At 49.7% G+C, this 27,544-nt stretch overlaps 12 protein-coding genes across 12 annotated transcripts; 8 read left to right on the top strand and 4 right to left on the bottom strand.

Moving 5' to 3' along the window:
• Positions 1–587: 587 nt before the first annotated feature.
• On the top strand, positions 588–1,738 carry NECHADRAFT_85996 (uncharacterized protein; the record flags this gene model as incomplete). Its single annotated transcript, XM_003047766.1, has 4 exons — positions 588–1,113; positions 1,164–1,201; positions 1,292–1,471; positions 1,574–1,738. 4 exons carry the CDS (start codon positions 588–590, stop codon positions 1,736–1,738), a joined length of 909 nt encoding a protein of 302 aa, XP_003047812.1.
• Positions 1,739–2,288: 550 nt separating this feature from the next.
• Positions 2,289–2,999, bottom strand: NECHADRAFT_85995 (uncharacterized protein; the record flags this gene model as incomplete). Its single annotated transcript, XM_003047590.1, has 1 exon — positions 2,289–2,999. One exon carries the CDS (start codon positions 2,997–2,999, stop codon positions 2,289–2,291), a length of 711 nt encoding a protein of 236 aa, XP_003047636.1.
• A 795-nt stretch (positions 3,000–3,794) lies between these two features.
• Positions 3,795–4,361, bottom strand: NECHADRAFT_85994 (uncharacterized protein; the record flags this gene model as incomplete). The annotated part of the gene is made up of 1 exon (XM_003047589.1): positions 3,795–4,361. One exon carries the CDS (start codon positions 4,359–4,361, stop codon positions 3,795–3,797), a length of 567 nt encoding a protein of 188 aa, XP_003047635.1.
• A 991-nt stretch (positions 4,362–5,352) lies between these two features.
• On the top strand, positions 5,353–6,009 carry NECHADRAFT_85993 (40S ribosomal protein S14; the record flags this gene model as incomplete). The annotated part of the gene is made up of 4 exons (XM_003047765.1): positions 5,353–5,428; positions 5,480–5,549; positions 5,635–5,795; positions 5,858–6,009. The coding sequence occupies 4 exons, from the start codon at positions 5,353–5,355 to the stop codon at positions 6,007–6,009; spliced, it is 459 nt and encodes a 152-aa protein (XP_003047811.1).
• Positions 6,010–6,455: 446 nt separating this feature from the next.
• Positions 6,456–8,614, bottom strand: NECHADRAFT_50600 (uncharacterized protein; the record flags this gene model as incomplete). Its single annotated transcript, XM_003047588.1, has 5 exons — positions 6,456–6,960; positions 7,020–7,264; positions 7,315–7,752; positions 7,812–8,104; positions 8,167–8,614. Coding segments are annotated over 5 exons (1,929 nt in total), but the record flags the coding sequence as incomplete, so codon positions are not given.
• Positions 8,615–10,620: 2,006 nt separating this feature from the next.
• On the top strand, positions 10,621–12,636 carry NECHADRAFT_85991 (uncharacterized protein; the record flags this gene model as incomplete). The annotated part of the gene is made up of 1 exon (XM_003047764.1): positions 10,621–12,636. One exon carries the CDS (start codon positions 10,621–10,623, stop codon positions 12,634–12,636), a length of 2,016 nt encoding a protein of 671 aa, XP_003047810.1.
• A 612-nt stretch (positions 12,637–13,248) lies between these two features.
• NECHADRAFT_24373 (uncharacterized protein) lies at positions 13,249–14,690 on the top strand (the record flags this gene model as incomplete). The annotated part of the gene is made up of 2 exons (XM_003047763.1): positions 13,249–13,437; positions 13,485–14,690. Coding segments are annotated over 2 exons (1,395 nt in total), but the record flags the coding sequence as incomplete, so codon positions are not given.
• Positions 14,691–16,112: 1,422 nt separating this feature from the next.
• On the top strand, positions 16,113–18,592 carry NECHADRAFT_85989 (uncharacterized protein; the record flags this gene model as incomplete). The annotated part of the gene is made up of 2 exons (XM_003047762.1): positions 16,113–18,530; positions 18,575–18,592. 2 exons carry the CDS (start codon positions 16,113–16,115, stop codon positions 18,590–18,592), a joined length of 2,436 nt encoding a protein of 811 aa, XP_003047808.1.
• A 285-nt stretch (positions 18,593–18,877) lies between these two features.
• On the top strand, positions 18,878–21,145 carry NECHADRAFT_85988 (uncharacterized protein; the record flags this gene model as incomplete). Its single annotated transcript, XM_003047761.1, has 3 exons — positions 18,878–19,226; positions 19,319–20,891; positions 21,055–21,145. 3 exons carry the CDS (start codon positions 18,878–18,880, stop codon positions 21,143–21,145), a joined length of 2,013 nt encoding a protein of 670 aa, XP_003047807.1.
• A 147-nt stretch (positions 21,146–21,292) lies between these two features.
• On the top strand, positions 21,293–21,982 carry NECHADRAFT_85987 (uncharacterized protein; the record flags this gene model as incomplete). Its single annotated transcript, XM_003047760.1, has 1 exon — positions 21,293–21,982. The coding sequence occupies one exon, from the start codon at positions 21,293–21,295 to the stop codon at positions 21,980–21,982; it is 690 nt and encodes a 229-aa protein (XP_003047806.1).
• Positions 21,983–22,928: 946 nt separating this feature from the next.
• Positions 22,929–23,669, top strand: NECHADRAFT_85986 (uncharacterized protein; the record flags this gene model as incomplete). The annotated part of the gene is made up of 1 exon (XM_003047759.1): positions 22,929–23,669. One exon carries the CDS (start codon positions 22,929–22,931, stop codon positions 23,667–23,669), a length of 741 nt encoding a protein of 246 aa, XP_003047805.1.
• A 1,643-nt stretch (positions 23,670–25,312) lies between these two features.
• NECHADRAFT_50615 (uncharacterized protein) lies at positions 25,313–27,190 on the bottom strand (the record flags this gene model as incomplete). The annotated part of the gene is made up of 5 exons (XM_003047587.1): positions 25,313–26,174; positions 26,235–26,318; positions 26,369–26,454; positions 26,502–26,669; positions 26,720–27,190. 5 exons carry the CDS (start codon positions 27,188–27,190, stop codon positions 25,313–25,315), a joined length of 1,671 nt encoding a protein of 556 aa, XP_003047633.1.
• Between the last annotated feature and the right edge of the window lie 354 nt (positions 27,191–27,544).

Raw genomic sequence — 27,544 nt, 5'->3', positions numbered from 1 at the left:
TAGGCCTCATCTGAAAAGGCGATTAGGCATGCTTTTCTTCATCTAACCGAGACAAGAAAACATTTCCATCTTTTCATTGGTAGTGTAGGTCAGTGGTCATTTCTAGCTGTTTCACAAACAACCAAGTCATCATTCGTTTGCTGACACCCTGGCAGAATGATCCTACCAGTTTTGGACTGTTAATATACAGTCTGGTTTCATATATCGACTGACGAAGTCGGTGCAACATCTTCTCAGTACCTGCAAAGGTCCTTGCGCCAACACCCTTGCATGAACTACCGAATCACATCCCTTGTTGCTCGCTTGATAACTTGTGAAGGATGATTCGGAGGATTTAATGAGGGATCGCGGCCATGCATACATTTCAGGCAGCGGGATAAAGGTGTTGTGAGATGGGAGAAACTTGATACCATCACGACGGACGGACCCATTGGTCGGCAATTGTATCTAGTTGTGCACCTTTGATGTCCTATATAAACTCGAGTTGTCCGCTTATCACTCTCTCACTTGTTCCCCAGACCTTCATTTCCATCTATAGAATTCTTTGCCCCGACTAAGATCAAATCTTCCTCCTCAATACCTGTGCCATGCGCCTCATCTCTTTCTTTGCAGCTTTTGGGGCTGTGAATGCCGCCATCGACGTCCAGCTTGTATGGCGCCTTGAGAAGGACTCCGGCCACTCTTCTGTGAGTGCCCTTGATCCTAAGAAGGGCACCCTCCTTGCTGGATCTTGCGGCAGCACCCTTGAAGCCGACATCCCCATTGACTTCTCGGATGTCGACAAAGACGGTAATGGAAACTTTACCGTTGGCGATGCAACCTACCGAGTCCACTCGAAGCCCGAGTTCTCGGGGGGGCCTTCGTGCTCCAAGACGTTCAACGCCAAATATTCACTGGTTCAGTGTTCTGGCGTGAAGTGGCCTGGTACTCCAGACAGCGTCAAGGGTAACGCTACGCATTGTTTCAAGGACGCGGAGTCGCAGGCGACGTTCCGTGCTCTTGAGGCTCGTGGTCTTTCTCATGAGTTGCACTCAGCTCATAGACGCGATACGCACCAGAACGATAAGAGACAGTTTTGTTCCTGGTACACCACCACTAACCTGGTAGATGATGGTATGTTTGTAGTCTTGTCACCTAGTAGGCCGCAGTCTAACATTTTGCAGGCAACCCGCATCAGAACTATCTCCATAAACAACTCTCGGTAAGTGCTCGGCTCAAATATTCGCCCATACACACGGGATAACCACACGTGAGGTGTCTAGAATCGGGCTGACTGTCTTTGTTTGACTAGGAAACCATCAACTGCGGCACTGCCGAGTCATGCTCTGTCGGTAGTATGCAGTCAAAGTCCTTCACAATTGGATGGAGCTCCGACTTCAGCGGCGTGCCGTGGATCTCAGGAGGCTTCAGCGTGTCGGAAAGCTGGACCACGGGCAACTCCTATACGTGCAATGCAGGAAAAGGAGAAACGGTGTGTATCTGGTATAACACCGCTCACACGGCTTGTAAGTGTCCATCCTACACGAAGATAGGTGTCAGTTGGATCTAACAATACCTTGATACTGTCCGTGAGACGGCGCGAAACTCATGCGGTGGCTCTTATACTGCGCGCGGCCCGTATATCCTCTTCTCCCCCAACGAGCAGAACCGCGGCGGTGGCTACTATTGCGTCATTGGTACCTGTCGCTCGCAGGGAGACGAATACTGGGACAAGTCGGGTCGTGCCGGCGGTCCTTGAGTCCCCTCCCTAATAGTGGGTGGGTTCGCAGTAGGTTAGCTAATGTGTGCGGAACAAAGTTGCCTGTGTAGGGGTCTGTTACAGGATTTTGGTTCACTTCTGGAAGCTTGTAGTATTGTAGAATCTTCTTGCTATCAGGTTTATTTTTAAGATGAATGGCGAAGAGAGTTCGGTCAAGCTCTACAGAAAGCCGAATCACTATGGAGTGGATGGTGGCTGTGCGATTCCTGAATGCAAGAGATCCGATCTATATATTTATTGAACGACTTAAAAAGTATAGAGAATCCCAAAACAACCCTGAAAATGACACGGCGCACCAAAATTGGACCAAGATGACCAGCAGAAAGAAAACCGAAAGCCAAAGAAACCACACAAACTCGAACAATTCTTTGCGACCAAAACGCCATCTCTAACGCCTGAGTTGACTGTCAAATAGCTAAGAAATTACTGTACAAAAAGAGTGAAGTTTCAGAGCGAAATGAAACCAAAGCCTTTGCTTGGAGCACATCAGCTCTGAGACATAGCGGGGTGCATCAACTTGCCAAGGACCTTAAGAAGTGGCACCAGAAGGCGACGAGTCATCGTCATCATCAGCGTCGTCGCCGTCGTCTTGACCGGTAGCGGCAGGGTCAGCAGCGACCACCGAGGTGCTAGTCGCCGAAACAGTAGCTGAACCGGTAGAACTAGGAGGCACGCCAGTAGAAGTAGCCGAACTACCAATGTTTGCCAGACAAGTAGAGAGATCCGAATAACAGGTTGACTGCTGCCCGCTAGACTGCGCACGGCAAGCCCAATAAGCCTGGTTACACTTCCTCACACCGCCATGATGCTTGCCAACGTGCGAAAGCGGAGGAAGAGGGCGGGGCTGACCGGATGTAGGCATTCCTCCTGGAGCTGAAGTGACAGATGTGGCTGGCATGCGGGAGTTGGGTTGAGTCCCGATGCAACCGGCGTAGGTAGACACGCATGCTCCAGAAGCAGAGTCGGAGTTTCGACGGCAGTCCTTGAAGTCACTCCAGCATTTGTTATTGTTTTTGTTGTGGCCCCGGAAAGGGAAGAAGGGGAAGAATTTGGATCCTGGTGCTGAAGCCTGGGGAGGGTTCGTAGTTGTAGTGGCGACGACTTTAGTGGTTGTGGCGATGGTGGTGGTAGATCTGCTTGGTGGGTTGGGGCCAGGCTTTCGTCCCTTGTCAAAGTCTCCAGGGCGGGCAGCAACAGTGGCCGCAAGGGCGACGGTGAGGACTTGAAGGGAGAAGATCATTGTGTAGTGTTGATGTTGGCTTGAGACAAGGTCGAGAATTGCTTGAGAGGAGGACTCTTGGCAGGGCTTTATATGTCTGAAGAAGCTCGAAGTGAGTTGCTGATGAGATTGAATGAGGCAAACAATGACGGATGATAGCTATATATATGTTTTGGGCCTCTTTTTTAACTCTTCGACGCATACCAACGTGCCAAGGATTTGACGATGGTGGCATGCTCAAAGTCGCCACTCAGGAACCACACGCCACCGGACCTGAAGGCTATCCAGGAACCGCCAGTTTGCAAACAATCCTCAGAAAGTATCACGGGTGGTCGGTACTACGACCCTGAGATGTCTCACCCTGCCAAGGACCTGATTCAGGAACCGATGTGGGCGGCTGGGGCCGAGACCTGGATGGGGACCCCGGTGCCACAAAGTCTTTGTTCTATAGTATGGATGGTTAGAATGCTTTGCGTTCCAGTCAGGAACACCATCCAGGGGTAGTACGCGATAGGCAAAGTGGGCGTAAACTATCGAGTGTAGCCGGAAAAAGCCACCTTTTGAGATGATCCAGATCGCGACGCGTGGAAGGCTAACTGAAAAAGATGAAATGGAGATTGGTGACGGCCGATATAGATCGGAGCGTGGCATTCAAGGTGTATGTTAAGGCGATGAACGAGATATGACAAGAGTTCACTATCAATGGAGCTGCCGATGTTTTTCAAAGCCTTCCTCTCCATTTCAAACCAGTCAATCCAATCAACGAATGTAAAAGGTGTTGAATGATTGCGTCTCGAGAGGTCCAAATACCACAACTCATACAGGCCACTTCTCAATAATAGACTTCAATGCATCTGTACGAACAGGCTTGTCAATCACATCATCCATCCCAAACTCATTCTTGAACCTCTCAACCTGCCTGTCAGCTTGCCCACCGGCGGCCATCCGCGGGTGCATACCCACAATGACAGCAGGCGAAAGGCCCTGTCCATGCTCGTAGTCTCGAATCTCCTTGGACGCCTCCATGCCGCCCTTGATAGGCATGGATATGTCCATAAAAATGAACCTGCACTGCTGCGGGTTCCTTTTGTACGCGTCGACGCCTTCTTGGCCGTTTTCAGTCATGTGGAACTGTCCCTCTAGCCCCAACTTTCCGAACAGCTTTCCCATGATTTTCCTGTTTACCTTGTTGTCTTCGACGATGAGGTACTTGACCTCTCGACTGGATGGAGGAGAGGTTTCGGGTTGCTGAGGCCCGCTTAAATCCGGCTGTGGTTGGTTTGAGGACCCTTGGGCATCGGCATGAGGTCCTAAGCTGGGCTGTTCTGATGTAGGAGTCGCGCCGTTGGGCTCAACATCCGTGGTGGATACAACAGTGCTCATTTTTACTCCAGATTCAGGTCTGATTCAGTCAGCCCAAACTTCATTTACTCTATTTACTAAACGAGGTAGACTTACTAGGTTGACACTGATTAAGATGAGTAACAAGGCGGGCTTTTGTAGGTTGTCGTCGACAGGTGAGAAGTTGAGAGTTGATGAGGGGGAGCAAAATGATCGTCATTCTCAGGCCACGACCTGGTAAATAAATGGGGTGCATGTCGGGTTGACTAAGCCACAAAGTCCTGAATCCGACGTCAGTCCTGGTAAGAAAGTCCTACAGAGTAGATTTGTATAGTCTAGGCTGTCAAATATGATTAAGTGGACATTCATCTGCACTTGCTTCAGAGACGGATACTCCTATGCGCGTTGGCTGAATGAACGAACATCTCAGGAGTCTCTGAAAGGCCAGCGACAACAGTTTGAATGAGGGGATCGAAAAGACTCAATGTAGTATTGATGATTCCATTCCAGGTCCCTTACCATAAACACGAAGAGCGGTGGAATCACTGCGGCCCTCTTCATGGTCACCGTGCGCTTCTACTCTCTCCATCTCCACGATGCATGCTTGCATTCATCGTTCCAACCACACAATAACGACATCACCCTTACAGTAACGGCTCCTCTGGATCTCAAGAAGGCATTTGGATATCAGATCTGTTTTTCGTGTCTAGCTCAAGAAAGCACGGTCTCCACAAGGTTGCACGCCGGGCAAAACGCATCCACCATGCAATATCAGACCAGAGCATAGAGTTCGGCCTCGGGACTCGCGGCCACCGATAGTTCTGCCCACGGCCTGACTCCATCGGAGGCCGACTTCATAGATCAAATAACGGCGAGTCTGATACGGTTTAGTCTAGAGGTCACCGATGTTTGCCATGTGACTTGGCGTCATGTTGAATAAATTCATTAACGAACGATGCAAATTTGGCTTCCTGGATGTCTCTCATCCCAACACCCGACGTTGCGTCCCGACTGGATTGCTTCACTCTACAGAATGTCTTCCAAGAAAGTGACTACTAAGAAGAGTCCTGAGCCTAAGGAAACTGTCTCCTTGGGCTTGGCTAACAATGGTATGATCAACAGTTGTGTCCGTCTTAGCATGATCTAATTGTTATCTCAAGAGCTTGTATTCGGAGTCGCCCGAATCTTTGCCTCTTTCAACGACACGTTTGTCCACATCACTGACATGAGGTTCGTTCCATCTCCGAAACCAAGGGCTCGGCAAAGGCCTGTGACTCCCAAAGGCCGAGTTCCCAGGACTGACACTTGTTTCCAGTGGCCGCGAGACAATTGCTCGTGTAACGGGTGGCATGAAGGTCAAGGCTGATCGAGATGAATCCTCCCCTTATGCCGCGATGTTGGCTGCCCAGGATGCTGCCGCCAAATGCAAAGAAAAGGGCATCAACGCTCTGCACATCAAGCTTCGCGGAACTGGCGGTATGATCATCACCAGGCATGAATGAATTTTAGACTGATAAGCTAATTGTATGTTCGTGTAGGTAACGGAAGGATGACGCCCGGTCCTGGTGGTCAGGCTGCTCTCCGTGCCCTCGCCCGTGCCGGTATGAAGATCGGACGCATCGAAGACGTTACTCCTACCCCTTCCGACTCTACTCGACGAAAGCAGGGACGCCGTGGTCGCCGTCGCTAGCTGACTCTGGGTTGGATCAGAAAGAGATTGGTTGGGTATCTGACAACATTCTGTAAAGAAAAGTGGCCAAGAAATTGAAATGGACGATGGCACTCTAATCTTGATTGGCACTTAAGCTTGGGAGACATTAACCAGATCGTGCCATAGCGCGCATGTTGCATCAACCTCGACGCCCGAGACCTCCGTGAACCCCTTTTAACAGACTACTTTTTATCGTGAATTAACTAGGCGGAAATGAGCAATGATTCAGCTGATGATTCTTTCCCGGTACTGATGCTGTTTCCTCCCCGATTTGAGAGTTGAATACCATTTGACGGGTTCCGGCCCGTTTCTTTTCGTCATTTTGTCCTTGCCGCCCGTACATATACAGGTAATACACTATGAATATTCAAGTAGTGCCCAAGAAGGACAGATGAATCTCTCAAACAAGCCCGGTCTGCCCTCACTTAACTCTGACGAGGTGGCAGAAAATCAGGCTTTTCCATCAACGCCCACATAGCCTGATTATTATACAACCAATGCTCCAACTCTGCTCCGTTCCCCATACGCATCATGGGGTTAATCAGACTCTGCCCATCTGCAGGATTTGCTCCGGCCATATCCAATTCTCCCTGAGCAAAGTCGGACCCCATGCTTTGCACGAAGCCCCTCTGCAGCCCCTGTCCTGTCGATGACGGTATGCCTAAGGCCGCGAGATACCTGTCAATCTCGCCACTGGCCTCTGCTTGGCCATCATCTGGCGTGGAAGAATGGAGCTCGACGTAACGGAGGGCAACACTGTGGAGGACTTGGAACAGGCGATGAAGTTTGGCAGCAGCATCCGATATGTCGGAAGCTGGTTGGATCGAGGCAACGAATGTGCCGAGGCGGTCGAGGTCAGTTTGGTCTCGGGCTTCAATTATGTGACAGAATAATACAATGAAGGGTACAAAGGGGGAGAACAGGAGAGTCCTAGATGTGCAAGTGGTTAGCATTCAGCATAGGCGGGTGAGCAAGTGATTCGAGCCTACCAGTTAACGTAAGTAGACAAATAGGCAAAACCGCATTTATTGACTACGGCCATGCAGTCTTGGTGCCTCGCCAAGGTGGCCCGAGCAGCATCCAAGCATGAACGGCTAAAAGTTGTTGAAGACTCTCGCGGAGCCGCCCGATAGATCAGAGTGAGGAGCGAGAGACGTAGAACATCATCTGAGATGTAATAAAAGTCCATCAAGTCTTCTCCAGAATTCTTTTTTGAGATTTCGATCCATTTTCCCTGCATCAGGTTTCAGTAAGACACAATTCACGATACAGCTGCTGGCTTACATTGGTCTCCTGTGTCGCCTTCTGAAGATTGGCCATGTCAGACACGAGAAGCTCAACCCGGGATCGCCTAACATCGTCAGGTTGTTTCATGGAGTCTGCGCTGTAGAGAAGTTCATAGATGTTGCCCTGGCAGCGTGCGGACTCGATCCATAACACAAAATAGGCCATAACAGGGTGCTGGTGGTTATCGGTTGTTGAGGGCCGGCTTATGGTAATATCCCAGTCAGGCATTGTTGATGGCCGACCGAGACGAAGGGACAGGCACTTTTCGATAAAGTAGACACTCCAAAACAGGAACCTTTTGAACTGTATCTCGTTTGGCGCATCTGTTTGCATCGAAGTGGCTCGGTGATAGCCCAAAGTGTGGCATAGCTCGGATGCCTTGGAGCACAGTGTCCATGATAAGGAGGGTTTCGAGAGTTCAATTGCATGCCAAGCCTTTTGGTCTAGTTACTAACGGTGTTCATCTTGTAGGCCGGAGTGAGGTGGCAACTTACACCAAAGAGCAGCGCGACAATGAAATCCGACGTCGCAGGTAGTTGCAGTGGCAGGTTGGCAAGAGCCGTCTCGAGGTTCTCGCGACACAAATGGGCATACTCAAGATAAGTGCCCTTCTCTTCTACAGGGACTTGGTCGCTGTAGTCCCCAAATAGAGAGTGGAGGCCGGCGTTGACAATGATGAAGTCTGTCTCGGAATACTCCTCGGAGAAGTAGACGTTGAGGCATATTTCCGAAAACTGCCTCACGAGGATAAACTCGTAAATCCAGCCTGACCCTGCAAGGCGCTGGGCTGGTCCCGGAAAGTGTGAGCTTATAGTATTGCAGCAGAATTTCGAGGCAAGATACACCTACCTTTGGCAAGGCGAATCACCGTGAGGGCATTCTGAAAGGGAGGCAACTCGCGTTCGCCAATGCTAGGACGCTGGATCAGCCGGGCATGAGGATAGGTCATCTCATTGGCGACAGTCGGCTGTTTCAAGGCGTCGACGACTTGAGAGAGCGCCTCCAACGTCTCCTGCATGTCCAATGTGGAGGAGCTGCGGAGAGGCTCTGACCCGGCGGCCTGCTGCACAAAGTCATTTGCAAAGGTGCAGTGAGCGGTAAGCGAGGAATCTCCCTCGATGACAGCAGACGTTGACGGGGTAGTGTAGTTTCCAGGACTTGGGGCAGAAGACTGCACAGTTGGCGCGTGATGGGTTGTTTGAGGATTACTAGGTGGGGGGTTCGTCTTGAGTCCTTGTAATAGACCAATGACTGCCTGAAGTTGGCCGTCGATCCGATCAATCTTTTTCTCACTAAGTCGAGTATATCAGAGGCTGCTTATGGCCAACACGTGCCACAAGCCACAGCAAGCTGGTTGAGGAAACGCGAGGGAGTGGTAAGGCAAGGGACGCACTACTGTGGCGTCAAGAGGATCCGCGTACGTTTCTCTCTCGGCGCTGTGTCGCGATGGGTGCACTCAATCTTGGTGGTGATGCAACGAGAGCATGGGTTCTCTCTATTGCAGCGGATCTAGTTCAAGGCAACATTAGCCTTGGATGCTACTCATCATGCATCCAGGATGTTAATACACCTTGTACTGCATACCTTTCGGGCACGACAGGGGTCACACTACAGTACGTTGATCAGCTGCGATGAATATGGCCAAGAAGACAAGACTTACGGCTCGTCGAAGGGTGTGTTGCGGCGACGCTTCTGGCTTATCGTCGTACGTATCGGGGTCCATGGCTAAAGGAGACGGGTTGGACATGCAGAGGGGGAGATGGACGTAAGGAAGAAGCATGCAGCGGCCTCGGGAAGGGAGAAGTCGGCCACCGAGGAATGATGGGGTTTGTATGATAGAACTTTCGGAGACGGATGAAGTGGGCCCCCGGAATGGGCGAGTCATACCGGCGAACGACCCACGGGAGAGAGCGCCGGCTCGGTGGCCGCAAGTTCCGCGCGCGAGGATACATTTTACTGCGGGGCGCCGTTGCTGATGTTGATCACCTTCATCGCCTCTCGGGGTGGGTTAAATTTGCAGTGCAGATTTAGTTGTTCCTGATAGGCTCACATTAGTCGGTCGACTACACAAACACCTATATACTAGGTAGGCAAACAGAGGCTCGATAGTTGTGCACCGGATGAGCTAGATATGAGCAACCAGAATTACGGCATTCGTGAGAAACCTTCATTCAGCGGTGCGGCCAAAGGTGCTGATTAAACCATCATATCGTAACACTGGTTTCTATTACGATCTTCGGGCTCAGTTAACCCATCAAGGGCCGGGCTGCAACTATAATAAAGAACAGATCTTCGACACATTATAACATCATGACCCGATGTTAACACAGTGGCCTGCTTAAACTTCTGCAGCAGCAGAAGAGTCATACCTAGCCACATCGTTGGTTTCTATTACAACATGCGTGTGGGCGCAGTATTGGGTTTGAATACCGTCATGTATCAATAACTGTGTTTTTTGCTGTTGTGGCTGATGGCTTCTTGTTGTTATTTCGGACAAGAATAATGATGCTTCTGGATCCACTACTACGGCACTGCGACAAAGCCTCAGCCTGATATAAACTCTACCACGCCGATTTCAAGGTCAAATATATAAATAAACAAGGCGACCAATGCTCTGGCCAGACTAGGGAGACAAGTAATCCACAAAGATTCGCGAAAGAGAAGTGTCCTTGATCTAGGCCGCGGTTGTCTGACGGTACGCCTGGGCACATGGAGTCTCCGCCATGGAGGGAGGGCAGGCAAAGTCTATGGTCATTAAGGAAAGGCATCCGTTTGTCTTTCAGGTCAAATTGACTCTGAATCGTGATTCCAGGCTACACAGAGTCAATGTCAGATTGACTATGAGATGATGATGGCATTGAGGAGCACGGCCGCGGCAGAAGTAGAAATGAAGCGTGGGTTTGCTCAGGCTGGTAGGCCTCTGGGCAGCTCAATAACTCAGTATCACATGCATTCTGGGCCCACATCTCGCTCAATTGATTAATTGGTTGAAAGTGCTACTTTGTCAAAATAGGATGAGGAGCTCTACTGTGCCGAGCGCGCTCACATTGGGCAGCTCCCCCCCTAACCAAGGTTTGGGGTATAGGGGACGCATTCACACGCCAAAATAAGGAGACCAAATCCCATGCATTCTTGGCTGTCACCGCTCATTCCAAAAATCTTACATGAACCAGGGATTAACAGGCAACAGCAGCCGAGGTGGAGCTTCCATTTCCGTCAAGTCAGCCCGCATAAGCAGACACGATTCTCAACCACACATCCTTTCTCTCAGTCGCAACTATTCTGTCCTTCAACCCTATCATCATGGAAGAGCACCGCACCTGGAAGATTAAACTCCCGCCCGAGGAGTGCCCTGATCCGGACTCTTTGGGCTCGCTTGAAGCCATTTACCGCGAATTATGTCGCATTGACGACATCGATTGGAGTCTCACCAAGCCAAGGCTTGACGGGTTCAACGACGCTTGGTGGGAATACTTTGACGGAAACAGCGATGGAGACTTCGCAACGGAAGAACAGATCGAGGCTGCGTGCCGAGATGCAATCTGGCGGGTTGACTGTGACCGCGAGGCCCTGAGGAAGAAAGCAATGCATCTTTCACGCGACACCTTGAGACATCTCGGCATTGTTGATTTACCAATGGAGATCCTTTCTCATATCTTCGGCTACCTCCAGCACCAAGCCATTGAGGTTAGGGACAAGAACATCATCTACTGGCCCTCCAAAGTCCAGTCCGTGGCGAATGCAACTGGACCACTTCTCACGGTATACAACGCGCGTCAAGTCTGCCGTCTCTTCAACACACTCGCGTCGCCACTCCTTTGCCCAATACTCAATCTAAAGATTGAACAAGAATCTCTGGATCGGGCCGAGAATCTCCTCGCGAACCCAAACATCGCCAGTGGTGTCACGGGCATCCAGGTGTCACTCGAGTACCGCCCCCTCGAGCTGGCAGAGAGTTTCAGGCGGTTCGCCATAGTTAGGATGGGACATCTTGAACGGTTGAATCGGGAAGTGGATTGGCCCATCAGCGTTACCGATCAGGAGGATCGAGAATATAGAACGGATCATCTGCGAGCGGGTAATTACCAGGAGATACACGATGCGTGGAATTATTTTCTCACTATCCAGGAAGGGGAGGCCTACCTCTTCTCGGAAGAGGAGGATGAAGAAGAGGATGACCGAGTCTATGAGCCATTTGGGATTTCAACGTACCTACCAGACAAGGCGGCAGTCGAAATCTGGAGAATATTCTGCAACGGCCACAGAGAATACGTCAAACTTCAAAAATCCCAGCACGACTTGATCCAATCTCGGACCTTTGTCAAGACTCTGTCACGGCTGCTGGCCTCGCGACTGAACCGACCCCTCGCCCTGAGGATGCACACCAGTTTCGACCCCGACGGATTATGGAACCAGGACGACGCCTACAAGATTCTCACCGACAATGCGGAACTAGCCAAGTTTCTGCCTACAGCAAATACCTGGAGTGAAATGATGCACACTATGAGGACCCCCGTAGTGCTCCATCAGATAAAGATTCTTTCTGAACTCCCCATAGCCATGCACGAGGCTGGAGTTGTGCTGAGGCACCTGGCGGTCAACCACCTACCTGAATACAACAGCTTCTCTACAATATGTCCAGGCGACGACGAGAGTCTCGATTCTCCAGCGTGGGAACAACTGTCGGAAGCATGCCAACACCTTGAAGTTTTCCAGGTTGAATGGGGTGGCCGCCCTGCGCGAGGAAGCTTCCGCTACATCGACAATCAGGAGTACAGTGAAAGATATGTCAACTCGGTGCTTTCAAGTCAACAGCTCGAGCATGTCAATGTCACAATCAGCCCCTTTGGTCTAAGCGACGGCACTGGCAATACTACAGAAAGAGTACCACACATGCCAGGTGTCCTGGCAAGCATCAACTGGCCACGAATCAAAAAAGTCAGCATCAACACTTTGAGTCTACGCTACAAGGAGCTTGAAAACTTTTGCAAAGCTCTAGGTTCAACCATCGAGTACATCGGTCTCATATCGGTCAATTTGGAAAGCGGCAGCTGGGTAAATATTCTAGATATACTGCGCGACAAGATGGCCAGTAGCCGCAAGTCAGGGAGGTGCCGAGTCTGGCTGGCTGATCTGCGAGGAGGCGAACTTGGCCAGAGGGGGAGTAACTTTGTCAACCGTACGCCTAACCCCCGGAGAAGGGAGCTTGAGGACCCAGGGTTGGTAGACTTGTTTCGGGATTACATCCAGGGAGAGATGAAGGAGAATCCAGCGCTCAAAAGTAGATTTTTCTGGAGTTCAGGGGAGCCCAAGGAGTAGCAATAGGTGGTCGATTTCAATCATTCATTATTATTGAGAAGCCTGAGATCAACCATGATGGAGATCATCTGATCTCCTTGCTTGCGCGAGGACTGCCAGAGCATACCCATCTCTACTATTAGAGCACTATCTAAACCTCTATAAAAATCATATAAGAATATGTTAATCTCTTATTTTAATTTTAGTGAGCCTAGGAAGAGACTTATCATAATTGGTCTAGATCCCAGCTCAGTACATAATGGCAGTCCCCGCGCAAGCAAGGAGATTTCCCCGGACAATTATCAAAGCCCGTAATATTCGCAGCCCCTGCGAGTTACTAAATCTTATTTCCACTTTTGGTGAAGCCATTTCCTATCACGGACCAGTTGGGCTGACGGACTCCAATCAACCGAGGCCAATTATAAGCTTGGGCTGAACCACGGCGTCAAGTGGTTTCCGTCTCCGACAGTCACCGCTCCCAACCTCTTCATAATCATTTCTTTTCAAATATCAAACAGATCCTAAACGTAACATCATTCTAGAGAATCGCTGTTGACATCTTCAGCATAGGAGCCGAATCCTGCCATGGCTTCACTGTTCTCCTGGCTGCTTGGCAGCGCCCCTCAGGGACCGCCTATGTTCCCTGACGACGAGGTGTTGCCAATGCACCCGTTCGACGACACGGCAACTCTGCGCGACTATACTCTGATATGGACATTCCGTTACGATGATGTCCTCGATGCCGACAAGCTTGGAGATAGTCTATCTCAGCTCTTTCAAATGGAGGGATGGCGGAAACTTGGAGGAAGACTTCGCTTACGCGTAAGCACAAGGCTGAACAATTTTGAAGCCTCTTCTGACATGCGCAGCCGGACGGGAAAACTGAAGTTCACGTCCCGCGTGAGTTTACCAAGGAAAGACCATCTGTTTATTTTACAAAGGAGCATCATGACATGACCATGGCCGAACATCCAGAGGCATCAAAGCTTCCGGTATCTACTGCAGAGCCCACCACGTTTCCGGGCGCTCGCAATTTTGCCAGCTTGGCCTTGGGCCCTGGCGCGCCTAGAACTATTCAGGACTACTTTCACAAGGACGTCCCCCAGTTTTCTCTGCATGTGGTGACCTTTACAGACGGAACTCTGGTCTCTATCAACTTCAACCACGTCTCCAGCGACCTTGGTGGGTTGAAGGCAATCTTTAAAGGCTGGCAGAGTATTCTTGCCGGCAAGCCAGAAGAAGTTGCACCATTTGTTGGATACAAGAATGATCCTATGGCAGGGCTCTACAACGACGAGACAACTGTTAAGCCCACTCTTGCAGATACCCAGCTCACAGGTTGGAGAATTCCCGTGTGGGCATTGAGACACATAGTCGAGACTTGGTGGAAGGGGCTCGATGCGCGCATCATTTGCATCCCAAAGAAAGTCATCGACGCTATTGTCCAAGAGACAAAGGATCATGTCGCCCTCAAGGGTAACGCTGATTTGTTTGTGTCTGAAAACGACGTCATTATGGCATTCTGCAACAAGATGGTGGCCAGCGGTCTGGCTTCTTACCGTCACATTGCTAATCTCCTCGTAATCGACCCTCGAACCCGAGTCAAGTCGGTATTTCGGGACGATGCTGCCTATGTGCAGAACATCACCTCTTCGGCTATTTTTCTCTGTCAGGCGGGCGAAGCGCTGACGACGCCAACTGGAGAGATAGCACTCAGATCTCGAGCAGCGCTTGATGAACAATGCACGGAGGAACAACTTAAAGCCACCACAAAGTATGCCTATCGATCCATGATGGACGCAGGAAACCCTCTCGTGCTAGGCAAAGGTGTCAGCTCTGTCCTCATGGTGGTGACCAACTGGAGCAAGGCCGGATTCCTGGACAAGTTTGACTTTAGCCCAGCTATCGTCAAGCCATCGGACAAGAAGAGACCCGGTGCCAAGCCGGGACACCCTGTGTACTATCACTCGCAGTCTCTGGGAACGGGTATGGTTACTATGAATATGGTTACCATTATGGGGAGGGACTTGGAGGGTAACTTGTGGTTGTCGGGAGAGTTTTCTGGTCCCACATGGACTTCAGCGTTGGAGTATTTTCGATCTTACATGTAAAGTCGACAACGAGGCTCTAAATATCAGTGATCTAATTAGACCCCCTAGGACGTCTTATTCTTTTTCCAAAACTTTAGCAATTCTTTTACTATTTCCTGAACAAAGCTCTGCGTTGGCCTTATCCTTGGGATGTGGGTATCGTCAAGGGAGGCTGCCCACTCTTGGTCAAACCCCCACTTTCGACATGATTATCACCATTTCCTTCAACTTGTTTGAAGGAGTGGAACAACGGAGACCCCACTTACTCAGAAGTGGAATAGGCGATAGGAGATTGCCTTGCTATAAGAAGAATCATCTCTTATGTGTCTAGTTGCCGAAAGTGTCCTGCCAAACTTCACCAAACAAGGAGCTATAACCTACCAGTTCAGCATAGATCTATTCTCAGTTTAACAACCATCAACGAATAGTAAGTACTGAAGAAGCAATAAGACTGTAGTAATTTACTAACTGGTCAAGTGTCTTCTGATCTTGAACAAATCACCGCTGCTCTACACGCTTACGGCGCAGCCCTCAAGAGCGGCAACGTAGACCAAGCCGTCAACCTCTACACATCAGACGGCGTCATTCTCCCACCACACTTCACCGCCAGCGCCGGCACCAAAGCCCTCCACGAAACATACACTCGCATCTTCGGCAGCATTGAGCTCGACCCCACGTTCCATATCGACGAGATAGTCGTCATGTCGCCAGAGTGGGCATTTGCGAGGACGACGGCCTCAGGGACAAAGACTATGAAGGCTACACAGGAGTCGGAGCCCCATTCTAATCAGGAGCTGTTTATTATGAAGAAGGAGGATGGGGAGTGGAAGATTGCTAGGTATGCGTTTTCGACTATGAAGCCGCTGATTCAAAATGGTGTTCGGAGGAGTTGAGTGGATTGTAAGGAAAGGGTAGACCCAGTTTCGAAGGTCTGTTAACAATGGCGGTTAAACTTCCTCTTTGAAAGTCAAAGAGAGAAGATCAAAGTGGTAAAATAGAATATAGAAATACGAGTACTGCAAAATCCAGTTGGGTCTCAGAAGAACTTGCCTACCGCAAGCTATCCAGCTAGTTGAGATCACCAGCACCACTACCAATCTTATGCAACATCAAATCGGTAAACTCTTAACTTGGAACGCCGAAGCATTTGACAATCTCGTTCTTGCTCGATTCAAGTGTCTCAGTTTATCACAGGGGTTGGACTCCGGGCTATGCATAAGGGCTCCTCAGCCACTATCAATCAATGCCAGGCCAGCCTGGTTGCCTATTACTGGGGCGCAGTGCAACTAACTCAGCCACAATATTGATATCTGTGACACTCCCACCAGCTGAGAACTCAGCTGAACCAACACCTTCCAAACTGCCCAAAGACCAAAGTTGGACAGTTGGCCCTGCCGATTGCCTATCATGGAGCCGTTTGATCGGATCGAAGACGTCTACCCTCCAGAGACACGGCGCTTAGCCGTCTCCATCGCGTACGAAGCCAGCCAAGAGGCATTTCAACTACTCGTCCAGGCACTCTATGAATCTGTCTCCATAGCAGCATCTGTCGTCATATTTTTCATCGTGGCGGCGACCCCTTGGCTAGCAGTCGCCTACCTCTTTGCTGCGACAAATCCGAGAATCATCGAAGAGCACTGGTTTCTTGCATTCTTCATTTGCTTCTCAGTGCTGTATCTCATCAAATTTCTCGCCTCAGCCTTTCTTGATGTTTTGAATCTAGTTGCAGAGAGAATCTGGGGTCGTGCCTATATCCGAAGAATTCCAAGATGGTTGATAACGGGGCATCTAAGACAGAGTACGCGCGACCTGACGTGGTCCATGTCTCAAGTCAAGGAGGCTTTTAACGCTATTAAAAGCGTCTTGGAATACTTCAAGCGGATTGAAGAAAATCCTGTCTGCGAGCTCTGCCACAATCTTAACTCTTACCATCGTGAAATCTCGATGAGCTACACCAAGGTCCTTCAGAACCGAGGCAATTGTACGACGTGCACCATCATATCAGCAGGCGTCAGACGCTTCTTTCCGCCCAAGGATACCACTTCCGATTTCTTTCTCCCTTGGAGAAGATATCAACGTGGTGACGAGATTACTCTCAAATGGGATCGCTACGATAAAACGATTCAGGTTGAGACGGGTGACGTTCATACCCAGTGGCCAAGTCTCGGCTTTTACTGCTTTGGCAAGGGGCCTGATTTACCAATGCTATCATCACCTAAAGCTTATGTCGACGACACTAGATCTGAAGCTAGTGTGCATTGGATGCAATCTTGGATCATGAAATGCACTACAGAGCACGAGCACTGCAACAAGTGTGAACCACAAACCCTACCCGACCGTGTCCTTGACTTGGGTCTTTCAGAGGACTCGACAATTCGACTTCTCGACACGCAGAATCAGCTCGGATATTACGCCTGCTTGAGCCATCGATGGGGCCCTATCCAACCCCTGCGGACACTCGGGGAGAATAAAGAGTCGTTCGAATCCGGAATTCCAATTGGGGCTCTTCCAAAGACATTTCAGGAAGCCGTTTCTGTCTGTCGTCGCCTGTCCTTACGATATCTCTGGATAGACACGCTCTGTATCGTCCAGGATTCTAATGAGGACAAACAACGGCAACTTCCAAAGATGGCCTCGATCTTTGAGAATTCTCTCCTCACTATCGCCGCCACAAAGGCTTCTGGCCACCAAGAAGGCCTACACGCCGAGGAAGTCGAAGAGACAATCTATCTAGAGTGCATCCCGGCATCTGAATTAGGCCATGGGCTCATCGATGACATATGGGTTCGTCTCGCCGATCCAAACAGCAGGGAAGTCATCAACCACTGGCTTGAAAACACCAATGCAAAAGAGAATGAGGAAGAGTGGCCTCTTCTCACTCGGGCCTGGGTTTTCCAAGAACGCCTTTTATCGCCTCGAATGCTTCATTTTGCCAAGAGAGAACTGGTCTGGGAGTGCAGAACCTGTGTCTCCTGCGACTGTGGCAAGAATCATGACAAACCAAGCGATGATCTCGAGTTTCGAAGGCTGGTCAGTAGTCAGTCGATCAAGACCAGCGACGTCACACCATTGCAACTGCGATACCTTTGGTATGCTATTGCACAGAGATACTCACATGTGATGGGAAACTTGACACACGAGAGCGACGTCTTTCCTGCTCTTTCTGGCCTCGCCAGTCGAACATCCGGGCTTCTCAACGATGATTACACGGCTGGACTCTGGCGCAGCAATATAGTCGAGGGCCTACTCTGGACACGCGATACAAAGCACGGTTGTAGGAAAGACGGCAAACCAAAAGAATGGCGGGCTCCAAGTTGGTCGTGGGCCTCTATCGTGGGTGAGATAGTCTACCAGCACAAGAGCCGATCCTACTTTGGATCTGAGCTTCAGGAGATCTACGCAAACGCCGTCAACGTTTACTGCGACCCAACAGACAGGACAAGAGAAATATCCTCGGCTGTGCTGACACTCTCTGGCTGGACTTCCCTTGCTACGCTACGAGCACGCCGTACAGAAAGACGGCCCAGGTGGTTGGATGAACCAATAACTGAGGTCTCCCACAGTCTCGTCCGGTACCACAGTGGCGAAGGAACAAGATTCATCCCTGACCACCCAGAAGACATGGTTGACGGATCCGTGGTTCTCTGTATGAGACTTGCCAAGATCGGGGGCCGCGACTGGTACATGGTTCTCGGAAAAGAGTCGCCCACTTCGACGAATTACAAGAGGTTGGGGTTGTTGGAAGGGGAAAATGTGACTTGGTCTTGGTTTTCTCCAGAAAGTTGGCGTCAGCGGGCTGAGGAACGGTTTCACGAGGAGAAGAAGGTGATTTATGTTGTATAACAGCCATATTGTATTCTTTGATATAGTTGAATCTCGACCCTTGATCTAATAACTGAGCCGATAGATAGATAGTTGTATAACAGCCCAAGGGCCCCCTCCCACATCACCTCCTTACTCTAGACATACCATCCATGTCCATGTCAGGTCAGCATGCAATGCGAGCAAAGAGTCCCGCCAAGAAGATCTGCCATTGGTTGAGCTTCCACCAGTCGGGCTCCATCAACATCCCAGCGACTAGTAAGCAAGGGTAAACCCCACCGCATCTCACCATCTGCGGCTGAACAGATAGACGCACGCGTTCCATCATCCAAACCAAAGGATGAGACAATATGGACCATCCACCCCCGGTGAAGCTCTGCCAACCTTGCAAGACACTACTTGTTCCCGAGGTCGACGCCCATGGAAACCAGCCTTCCCCTTCCAAGAGGAGGTCATACCGAGACCAACAGACCCTCAAACGCTCGGTTGATTACGGATGCTTTATTTGCAGTCGACTCTGGGAGCGTTTAGACCCTTCCGATGAAGAGACAGCCCACAACTACAAAGATCCCTCAATGCCCCGGGACAAGCCCGAAGATGAATGGTCTAGGAGTGCCATGTTGTTTCGTCTTTCCGAGCGAAGGCATAGCTATTCAGCCTTGGATATTCTCATTAATCCTTCAGTGTTTCGCGGACTCCGTAAGCGATTGGATGGCATATCCTTCTCACTCGAATCTCCATGTAGTACCAACTGCTCAGTTATTTCCGCGATTTGTTGCTGACCTTGATAGACCGATCAATTGCGAGTGAGGTAAAAAGGCTCCCGGAAAGCACAAAGTCCCCAGACGCCTTATCGATGGCCAAAGGGTGGATCTCTCACTGCGCCAAGAAGCACAGAGAATGCGACGACATCAACATGGAAACGGGTTGGTATCCAACCCGGCTCTTGGACTGTGGGTCTCAAACAGATGCAGATCCACGGTGCACTCTGGTAGAAACCAGAACCAACCTCATCACTGGGCCGTACCTGACTTTGAGTCACTGCTGGGGCCTTGCCGACTGCATCAAGTTAACGACCGACAACTACGCCCAAATGGTCAGGGGAATCCCCTTGTCCCAGCTACCCCAGTTATACCAAGACGCTCTATATGTGACCCGCAGCCTAGGTGTTCAGTACCTCTGGATCGATTCCCTTTGCATCATACAAAAGGGCGACAATCTTGTCGATTGGAACCACGAGGTGACTCTCATGAGTCAAGTCTACTCTGGATCGTTATGCAACATTTCTGCAAGTGATGCCCCAGATGCCACCCACTCCTTGTTTTGCACTCGCACCGCAAATTCACATTTTCCCGAAACGATAGACTGCTGTTTTAATGAGACCACATCCCGGTACTTGATCTTGGAGAATTGGTTCTGGAACACAGAAATTACACAATCGTTGGTGAATAGACGAGCTTGGGTTCTTCAAGAGCGGCTTTTGGCCCCTCGCGTGCTGCATTTCGGCAAGCGCCATTTGATATGGGAATGCAGGGAAAAAGTCGTACCAGACGCCTCCTCTGGGAGCTTGCCTAACTTTTTTGCATCCCTCGGCGTGGGCCTCAAGTCTGAGTTTCCAAGGTCACGTCGTTCGGGCATAAGCTACTCAAGAGCATGGTGTACGATTGTTCGATTATACGCAAACTGCAACCTCACCTTTCCCGGCGATAGACTGGTTGCCCTCTCTGCTTTGGCAAGGACCATGGGAAGCCTTATGCAAGACGAGTATGTTGCCGGCATGTGGCGCAAGAGCTTGGAGGTCGAGATGCTCTGGCGTATTCACGACATGGGTAGTACTTCAAGACCAACGACTTATAGAGCTCCTACATGGTCATGGGTGGCATCAACAGGGCAGCTAGCCCCAGCTACCAATCTACGGGCTCCTCAGGTACACATCAAGGTAGAAAAGGTACACCTAGATTATGCTACAGAGGATACATGGGGTACGCTCCGGGGCGGGTGGCTTCATCTACGTGGTCATCTACAGAGGCTATCACTGGATAACTCGGAGGGCTGGAAAATGACGGGGAATGGCGTCCAGGCCCAACTTTCGACGGGATACAGTATGGAGATAAAGGTCTGGCTCGATGCTCCAAATGACGAGATGGACAAGAATCCCGAGCCAAACTGGTACTGCATGGTTGCGCAGATGGTGCGTGACCCGCGTGACCCGCGTGATGATGCAGCCCTTGTCTTGTTGTTGGAGTTGGTCGATGGCGGGACTGGAACATTCAAGCGCATTGGGCTTGCCGAGGCAGATGTTAAAGACGCAGAAGCAACGTTTCTAAGTCCCAGTGAGGGAGAGGATCAGTTTCCTTGTTTAGAGTATGTAGACGGGCAGCATTTGATATGCATCATCTAAGTGCATTTGGAGGCCCCTATTGGTGCTGCCTCGATCTGTACGCAGCGCGGTCACTTCTAGAGTATCATTTTAGTCATTTGACCCTCATTCCTCTATGTTAAGATTCGTGGTGGCTATGAAGATTAGGTTGAGTGTGACACTGCCTCAAACCCCAACATTCATTGAGTGTCTCCGTGTCCAGATCTTGTCAACAGGCTATCTTGTTCATCTCCACTAGGCAACAATCAAGAACAAACGCCTTGTTAGGAACCCCTCATAAATATGAGGATCTCCGCCATTCATCCGCAGTGATATTTCCGACCATTTCTCACCACCAAGAATCTTCACATCACTCACACACTCACACACTCGTAACCGTTCCACAATGAACACGACCACAAACACAACAACTCTGTGGGAGGTTCTCCAGGAGCTCCAAGCTGAACCATATGGAGAAAGCTTGGCCACGAATGCTTTCTGGATATTCCTATTCCTCATCCTCTTCAACTTCGTCTGGACACTCTGGCAGTTGGATGACCGTGCCTTCTACAAGTCGATCAACAGCTCAACGCACAATGACCCAACAAGCGAGACTAACATTGAGTCGACGCCGTGGGACTCCATGTCACGCAAAATCACATCACGTAATGTCCAGTGTCTTGCTGTCACCTTTTCCAGTTTTCTTCTCCTGGCGCAGCTCGCCGAAGGCTACTGGGTGTCACAACTATCTACTGGAATTACCATCCAAGAGTTCACCAAGTGGAGCGAAGCGACCTCCCACTTCGAACCGGCTGTCTTGCGATACATTGTCAATATCCCTGCGATCGTCCTCTTGATAATCGTGTGGACCGGAACCCTGGGCATCGGCGCTGTCATACTTCATGTCCAGTGGAGATACACCAAGGAGGTTCTCATGCTCAATATCAAGGAACAGAACAAGGGGTATTACCAAGGCCCACAGTGCCCAACAGAAACTGGAAATGAGGAGAACGACGACGATGTTGATCTAAAATCCGGCTTGTTTATAGCGGATAAGGACGCCCCAGGGAATCTGTTCGGAACGACATATCGATGAATTTGCGACAGTTGTTTGGCCCACTCAGGTTCCCGTACGAGGGGACCAGCAGATGGCATTTGGACTTAGAAGAATTGTTCATCATTTTGCATGCGCTGCGTTCTTGATAATATTGAAGATGGGCCGCAAGAATATAGGAGAGAAAAATGAGCCAGAAGGCGGATTACACGCAATTCATGAGAAGTTTGTCGCAACTCACTGGCTCTCATTTCGAAAACTCGAAATGGTATGGTGTCGTTTAAATATTCGGACCAGACATGGTTTAATTATGCTACGAATCGGAACTTGATGCAAGTTCTGATTGCCTTTCACTGGAGGATGGACGCTGGCCAAGGATAGCAGGTTGAACAATCACACGTACGAAATGATGAGAAGCCTTCAAGAAGACGGCCTCGAAAGAGTAGTAAACTCGGCGGTGTGCACAAACCCAGGAGAAGAAAAAGGAGCACAATCTTCGGGCTCAGTTAACCCATCAAGGGCCGGGCTGCAACTATAATAAAGAACAGATCTCAAAGAAAAAGGAGCACAAGGCGACGAATAGTGTTGGAATTTGTTAGGTATGAGAACCGAAAAGAATCGTTTGTGGGCCTGCAGAAAACAAGGGCTTTTCTGTTCCTCACTTCATCTATTTTCAGACTTTTGATCATCCAACCCAAGTCTTGATGCCATCATGTATTGATTACTGTGTCTTTTGCTTCTGTGGCTGAGGCCTCCGTTGAAGACGTCATTGATGATAGCAATCGGATCACGTTGAGGCGCCATGCAACTTTAGGCTCACATGACTACATCTCAACAATTAAACAGGAAGTTTATACTCTCCAGGCAGCAATGGACAGATATCTATAAGTATGGGACTCCTACCCGTCCATCCCTCAGGCTCCGTTCCAGCCTTCTTTCAACTACTTTCACATCATATCCAAACTCACGTACGCTCTTGAGGTCCAAAATGAACGACACAACTTTGGAAGCTCCTCAGGAAGTCCAAGACTCACGATATGAATATTTGGACTCGCCTATTTTCTGGGTGTTCTTGTTCTTTCTTATCGGCAACTTCTGCTTCCAGCTCCACTACGCAGACCTTTCAGCGCGCCCAAAGGATCACCCCAACCACACTAGGGCGCACAAACATACCACTGTGGACTATCCTGAAGAGACCGAAACGACAACATCAGCTCATGGCGGACCGGTCGATGTCAACTCACCTCAGACAACCAAAACTGGCTGCTGTGAATCCACAACGATTTTCAAATGGAAACCACTGAGCCCGGTGATCACATCACGAAACATCCAATGCCTTGCCGTCGTATTTTCAAGCATTATTCTTCTGGCTCAATTAATGGAAGGCTACTGGATTATGGAAACTTTGGCTCGCTTTACCCTTCAAGGCCCAGTGGATAATGAACCCTCTCCTATCAAACCCTTTGTTCTACTATCCCTCATCCTGCACTGTCTCCGCTTTCTGTTCATTTTGCTCGCATGGGCGTTTCTTATCGTCTTCGGCATTCTCTTGGTCATGAATCAGTGCGATTTCATCATCGCGGTTCTCGAAACCAGGATCGAAGTACATCATGCAGGGTGCCAATACGCGGCAAAGACAGAGGAAAGAGTGAGCGAGGATAATGACAGTGATCTCGAACGGGGCACTTATACTCAGTTGGAGGTGATTTGGGAATCACCTGGAGAATGAGTGGTGGATACTTTTCTGGGAAGTTTGGCTAACTATGAATCGATAGGAATGAGGCCGATGGTTAAGACCGCCCTTCAACTTGATCAGTATCATATAGTGAAGACTTCGAGTTGCCTTGGGAGACCTGATCAAGGATGCAAAAAATGCCAGTAACGATCCACCAGACGTTGATTGTAGCTTGGTGGCTTGAATTTGGGGTCCTTGAAGGGAAAAAAGAGGCCTTGGCAATGGAATTTGAGGATGAGCTAGACGTGTAAGTAGGTGTCAAATAGAGAATCAAAGATGATTATAGGTGCTCTCGAACATAGAGAGCCAAAAATGGAGTGGTTTTTAGGTCTGCGGATAGAAGAGATTATAGGTTTTTAGGTGCGGAATTAAGGAAGAGATAACCACTCCACTAGGGAGCACTCGTGTGTGCTTTTAGGGTGGGAGACTAAGGGTTAACCTTACCTATAAGGCTCGTGTCTTTCATGATTCAGGTTGAATGTGGAAGTGAGGCTGAAATTTGGTATTTTGTACCGTTTTGCTCTTGATGCACCCTTCCATCCCATGATGCTCTGATTGATGACTCTTCATATTATGTGGGAGTAAAATAGGTCGTGTCGAGTGTTTTCGAACCGGTGTCGAGCCAAAAAGAGTGGTTTTTAGGTCTGCGGAAAGAAGAGATATTAGGTTTTAGGTGCGGAAGAAAGGAAGAGTTAACCACTCGATTAGGTGACCACGCGGATGTGGTTTTAGGATGGGAGTAGAAGGGTTAACCTTACCTATAAACCCCTGGTTGTTCACGGATCTGACCAAGATTTCCCTGTTGTGTTGACAACTGTCTTTTTTGCCAGTGTGCCTAGATGAGATCCTTACGTCTACAACGTGATGAATGACGACCACTAGATGCGTGATAAAAAGAAAGGCAACCTCAGGTCAGAGACCGGGAATTGAACCAAAAAGAGTGGTTCTTAGGTCTGCGGAAAGAAGAGATATTAGGTTTTAGGTGCGGAAGAAAGGAAGAGTTAACCACTCGATTAGGTATGAGCACGCGTGTGTGCTTTTAGGATGGGAGGAGAAGGGGTAGCTTTACTTATAAACCTCTCATCTCTAGCTTGAACGTCACCGCTGAGTTAAAAGCCACATAATATACTATTTTATGCCATCATGCTTGGCAATATCCTCAATGGCACGATGCATGGTTGAAAATCATTGGCCGTGCCTAATAGTAAAAAAGGTGGCTTTGGATCACACACCGGGAATCGAATCAAAAAGAGTGGTTTTTAGGTCTGCGGATAGAAGAGGTTTTTAGGTTTTAGGAGCGGAAGTAAGGAAGAGTTAACCACTCGATTAGGGATGAGCACTCGGATGTGCTTTTAGGATGGGAGAGAAAGGGTTGAGCCTCGTTATAAAGCTTCAGGCAGGCAGGCCAAGTGCGAGCTGAAAGGCTTCCATGGCCTAGCAGAGTTTCCAAACTGGGTCAATCGATAAGGACACATATGAGCATAAATACTCAATGGTAAGTACACTGATAAATTCGCTATTTCAGGTTCGTAATACATACAAGAAACTATATACAGGAGGAGAATAATAAAACGGGCGTTGAGCCAAGACTATTAATCACATATAAGAAGAGGAAGCACAGATCATCCACACACGCTTTAAACCAAAGAACGAACAAAGGTAGCAACCTTGTTAGACACGCGGCTCGTAAGAGTCACATCAGACTCATCAGAGAAGCCACTCCGTGCAGTCTCGCTGGACCGTCTTCGGGACTGCATCTCCTTGACAAACTTGGGCCACGTGTTTGTCAGAACGAGATATTTGACGTGGCTCTGTGCAGCGTCAAAAACTGTGGGACCAAAGGTGTCGGGGATATCGCCTGTGTAGCGAGCTCTGTTTGTGAGTGTTGGTGAACGGCTTGATCCTGTTCCTGCGGAAGAAGGCATCTCGAAGGGTAGAGCGGGGTCGACTCGGGCCTCACCGCAGAGAATTCGAGTTGCCTTTTCAAAGATTTCCTCAAGGTACTTGAGATCGGGTGATGACAGGTTCAGAGGGAACTCTGCGTCGCGAGGGCTAATAAAGTCGGCGTAAAGCTCGAGAGCCCGGTTGTACGCCTCGAGAGTCTGCTCCTTGGAGGGCTCCGCATACCAAGAAGCCTTCCACCTTGCAAGGCGAGTAAGAAAAGCGATATTCTCTCCAGAGAAATCACTCAAGGCCGAGAAGTCCTGCAGCGGGCCGGGGTTGTCATCGAGAACTTGGTTTAGTGCACTCATGGTATACAGCCGGTCTCCCGCGGCCGAGTCAGCATAGTCAATTGTCTGACTCTTCTCAGTGATGCTCTGAGAGGGAGAGTGTTTGCGCTCAGTAGAGTGGGACGTCCTGAGGGTCGTGATCTGCGAGTCGGTCTCCCACTTGGCATTGTGCGCGGCGGCTCGCTTGGCCTGCGCCCATTGCTGGATGACCTGGCATGCAGGGACAAAGATGGTGAAGATCTCAAACATGAAGACGGATAGATGGATCCTATGGTTGTCATTAATGTTCTAAACTTGATGTCTTGTTTGACTGCAGGGGTGTGCTCACCATTGACTTGGAGCAAAGTACATGTTGACCTTGCTGAAAGCAGGCACGTAGCTTGCAATCAGGAACATGGGCGTAGCATGCAGGCTGGTAAACTGTTAGTGAATAAGATTCCCAGAGAATATAGGACGACATACTTGGAGATGCAGCACCCAATAGTCTGCGTCCGCCATCCCATAGTATCACGAATACCCCAAGCGCGCCAGATGAGAATAGGAGCGACCTGCAACATGTCAGTGATGATCCTTCAATTGACCGACACACACTCACGATCCAAGTCCAGATGACCTGCCAGAGAACAGATGGCCACCATTCCCAACCTCGACCCAGATCGATCAACTGCTCTAGCACCGTCGCCCCACGGATCTCGGTGCCAGGAATACCGAACGTGGGATGGTACTTGCGGCAGGCAAGCCACATACCAACAGTAAGGAGAACCTAAGAATAGTCAGCATCGTGCAAAGAATGATCAGTAAACAAATAATCACCTGGAAGATCATCCCGAAACCAATGAAGATCATTATCCTCTTTGTATAGTTCATGTTCCTTAGTCGACACAGCCACGAACTGTGGGACCCATTGCACCCCAAGCTGGCCCGCAGATGAGGACTGGTAAACTGCTTCTGCAGTTTTGCAATATGAAGAAACCGAGCATTAGAAGCCTGGAAAAGAGCGATACCAAGCGGGAACCAAATGCCCATGAAGAAATATTGAATGTCATACGCCAGGACTGTCGGCACTGTAGCCCCGATGGGATACACAATCTGCCCGAGTACCCAGTAGCAGTGAAGAAACGCAATGGCAGAGAAGGAGAGTGGCATGCCTCGTAGTCTGAGGATGGGATTGTGACGGTTGGCCAGGCAAAATGCCATGCCGGAAAAGACAAGCGTGGTCCATACCGCACAGAAAGTAACATAAAAGACGCCCACCGAGTCCCAGTTGGGGAGACTCGGTGGCATGTTGTAAATAGTAAGAGCCGGAACCTTGTCCATTGTTGCTACAAACAAGGTTTCGCCGGAGACAAAGCTTCAGAGTGAAAATTCCAGTTGCGAGGATGAAGAGCTTTATTCTTAACAAAGGATCGTGTGTCTTACTCCCCTGTATCCTGCATCTTGATGATCGACACCAGGAGTCCCCCACTTGAACCAAGTCCCGGGTTCACTCTAAGACGGTGATCGACGTGTTAGTGTGAGATGGTCAAATCACATCTTTTCATCTCAATGCGAAAAAGGCCGTAGAGTTTGGAATTTCCGAGACCAACTTTCCCGCCATGAGTCAGAGATCAACATCAGACACGGCACAGCAGAAAGTCA

This window comes from Fusarium vanettenii, assembly GCF_000151355.1.
Source record: "Fusarium vanettenii 77-13-4 chromosome 10 genomic scaffold NECHAsca_14_chr10_3_0, whole genome shotgun sequence".
NCBI lineage: Eukaryota > Fungi > Ascomycota > Sordariomycetes > Hypocreales > Nectriaceae > Fusarium > Fusarium vanettenii.
The sequence above is the reverse complement of the archived record's forward strand: the minus strand, read 5'-3'. Positions and strand labels throughout refer to the sequence as shown.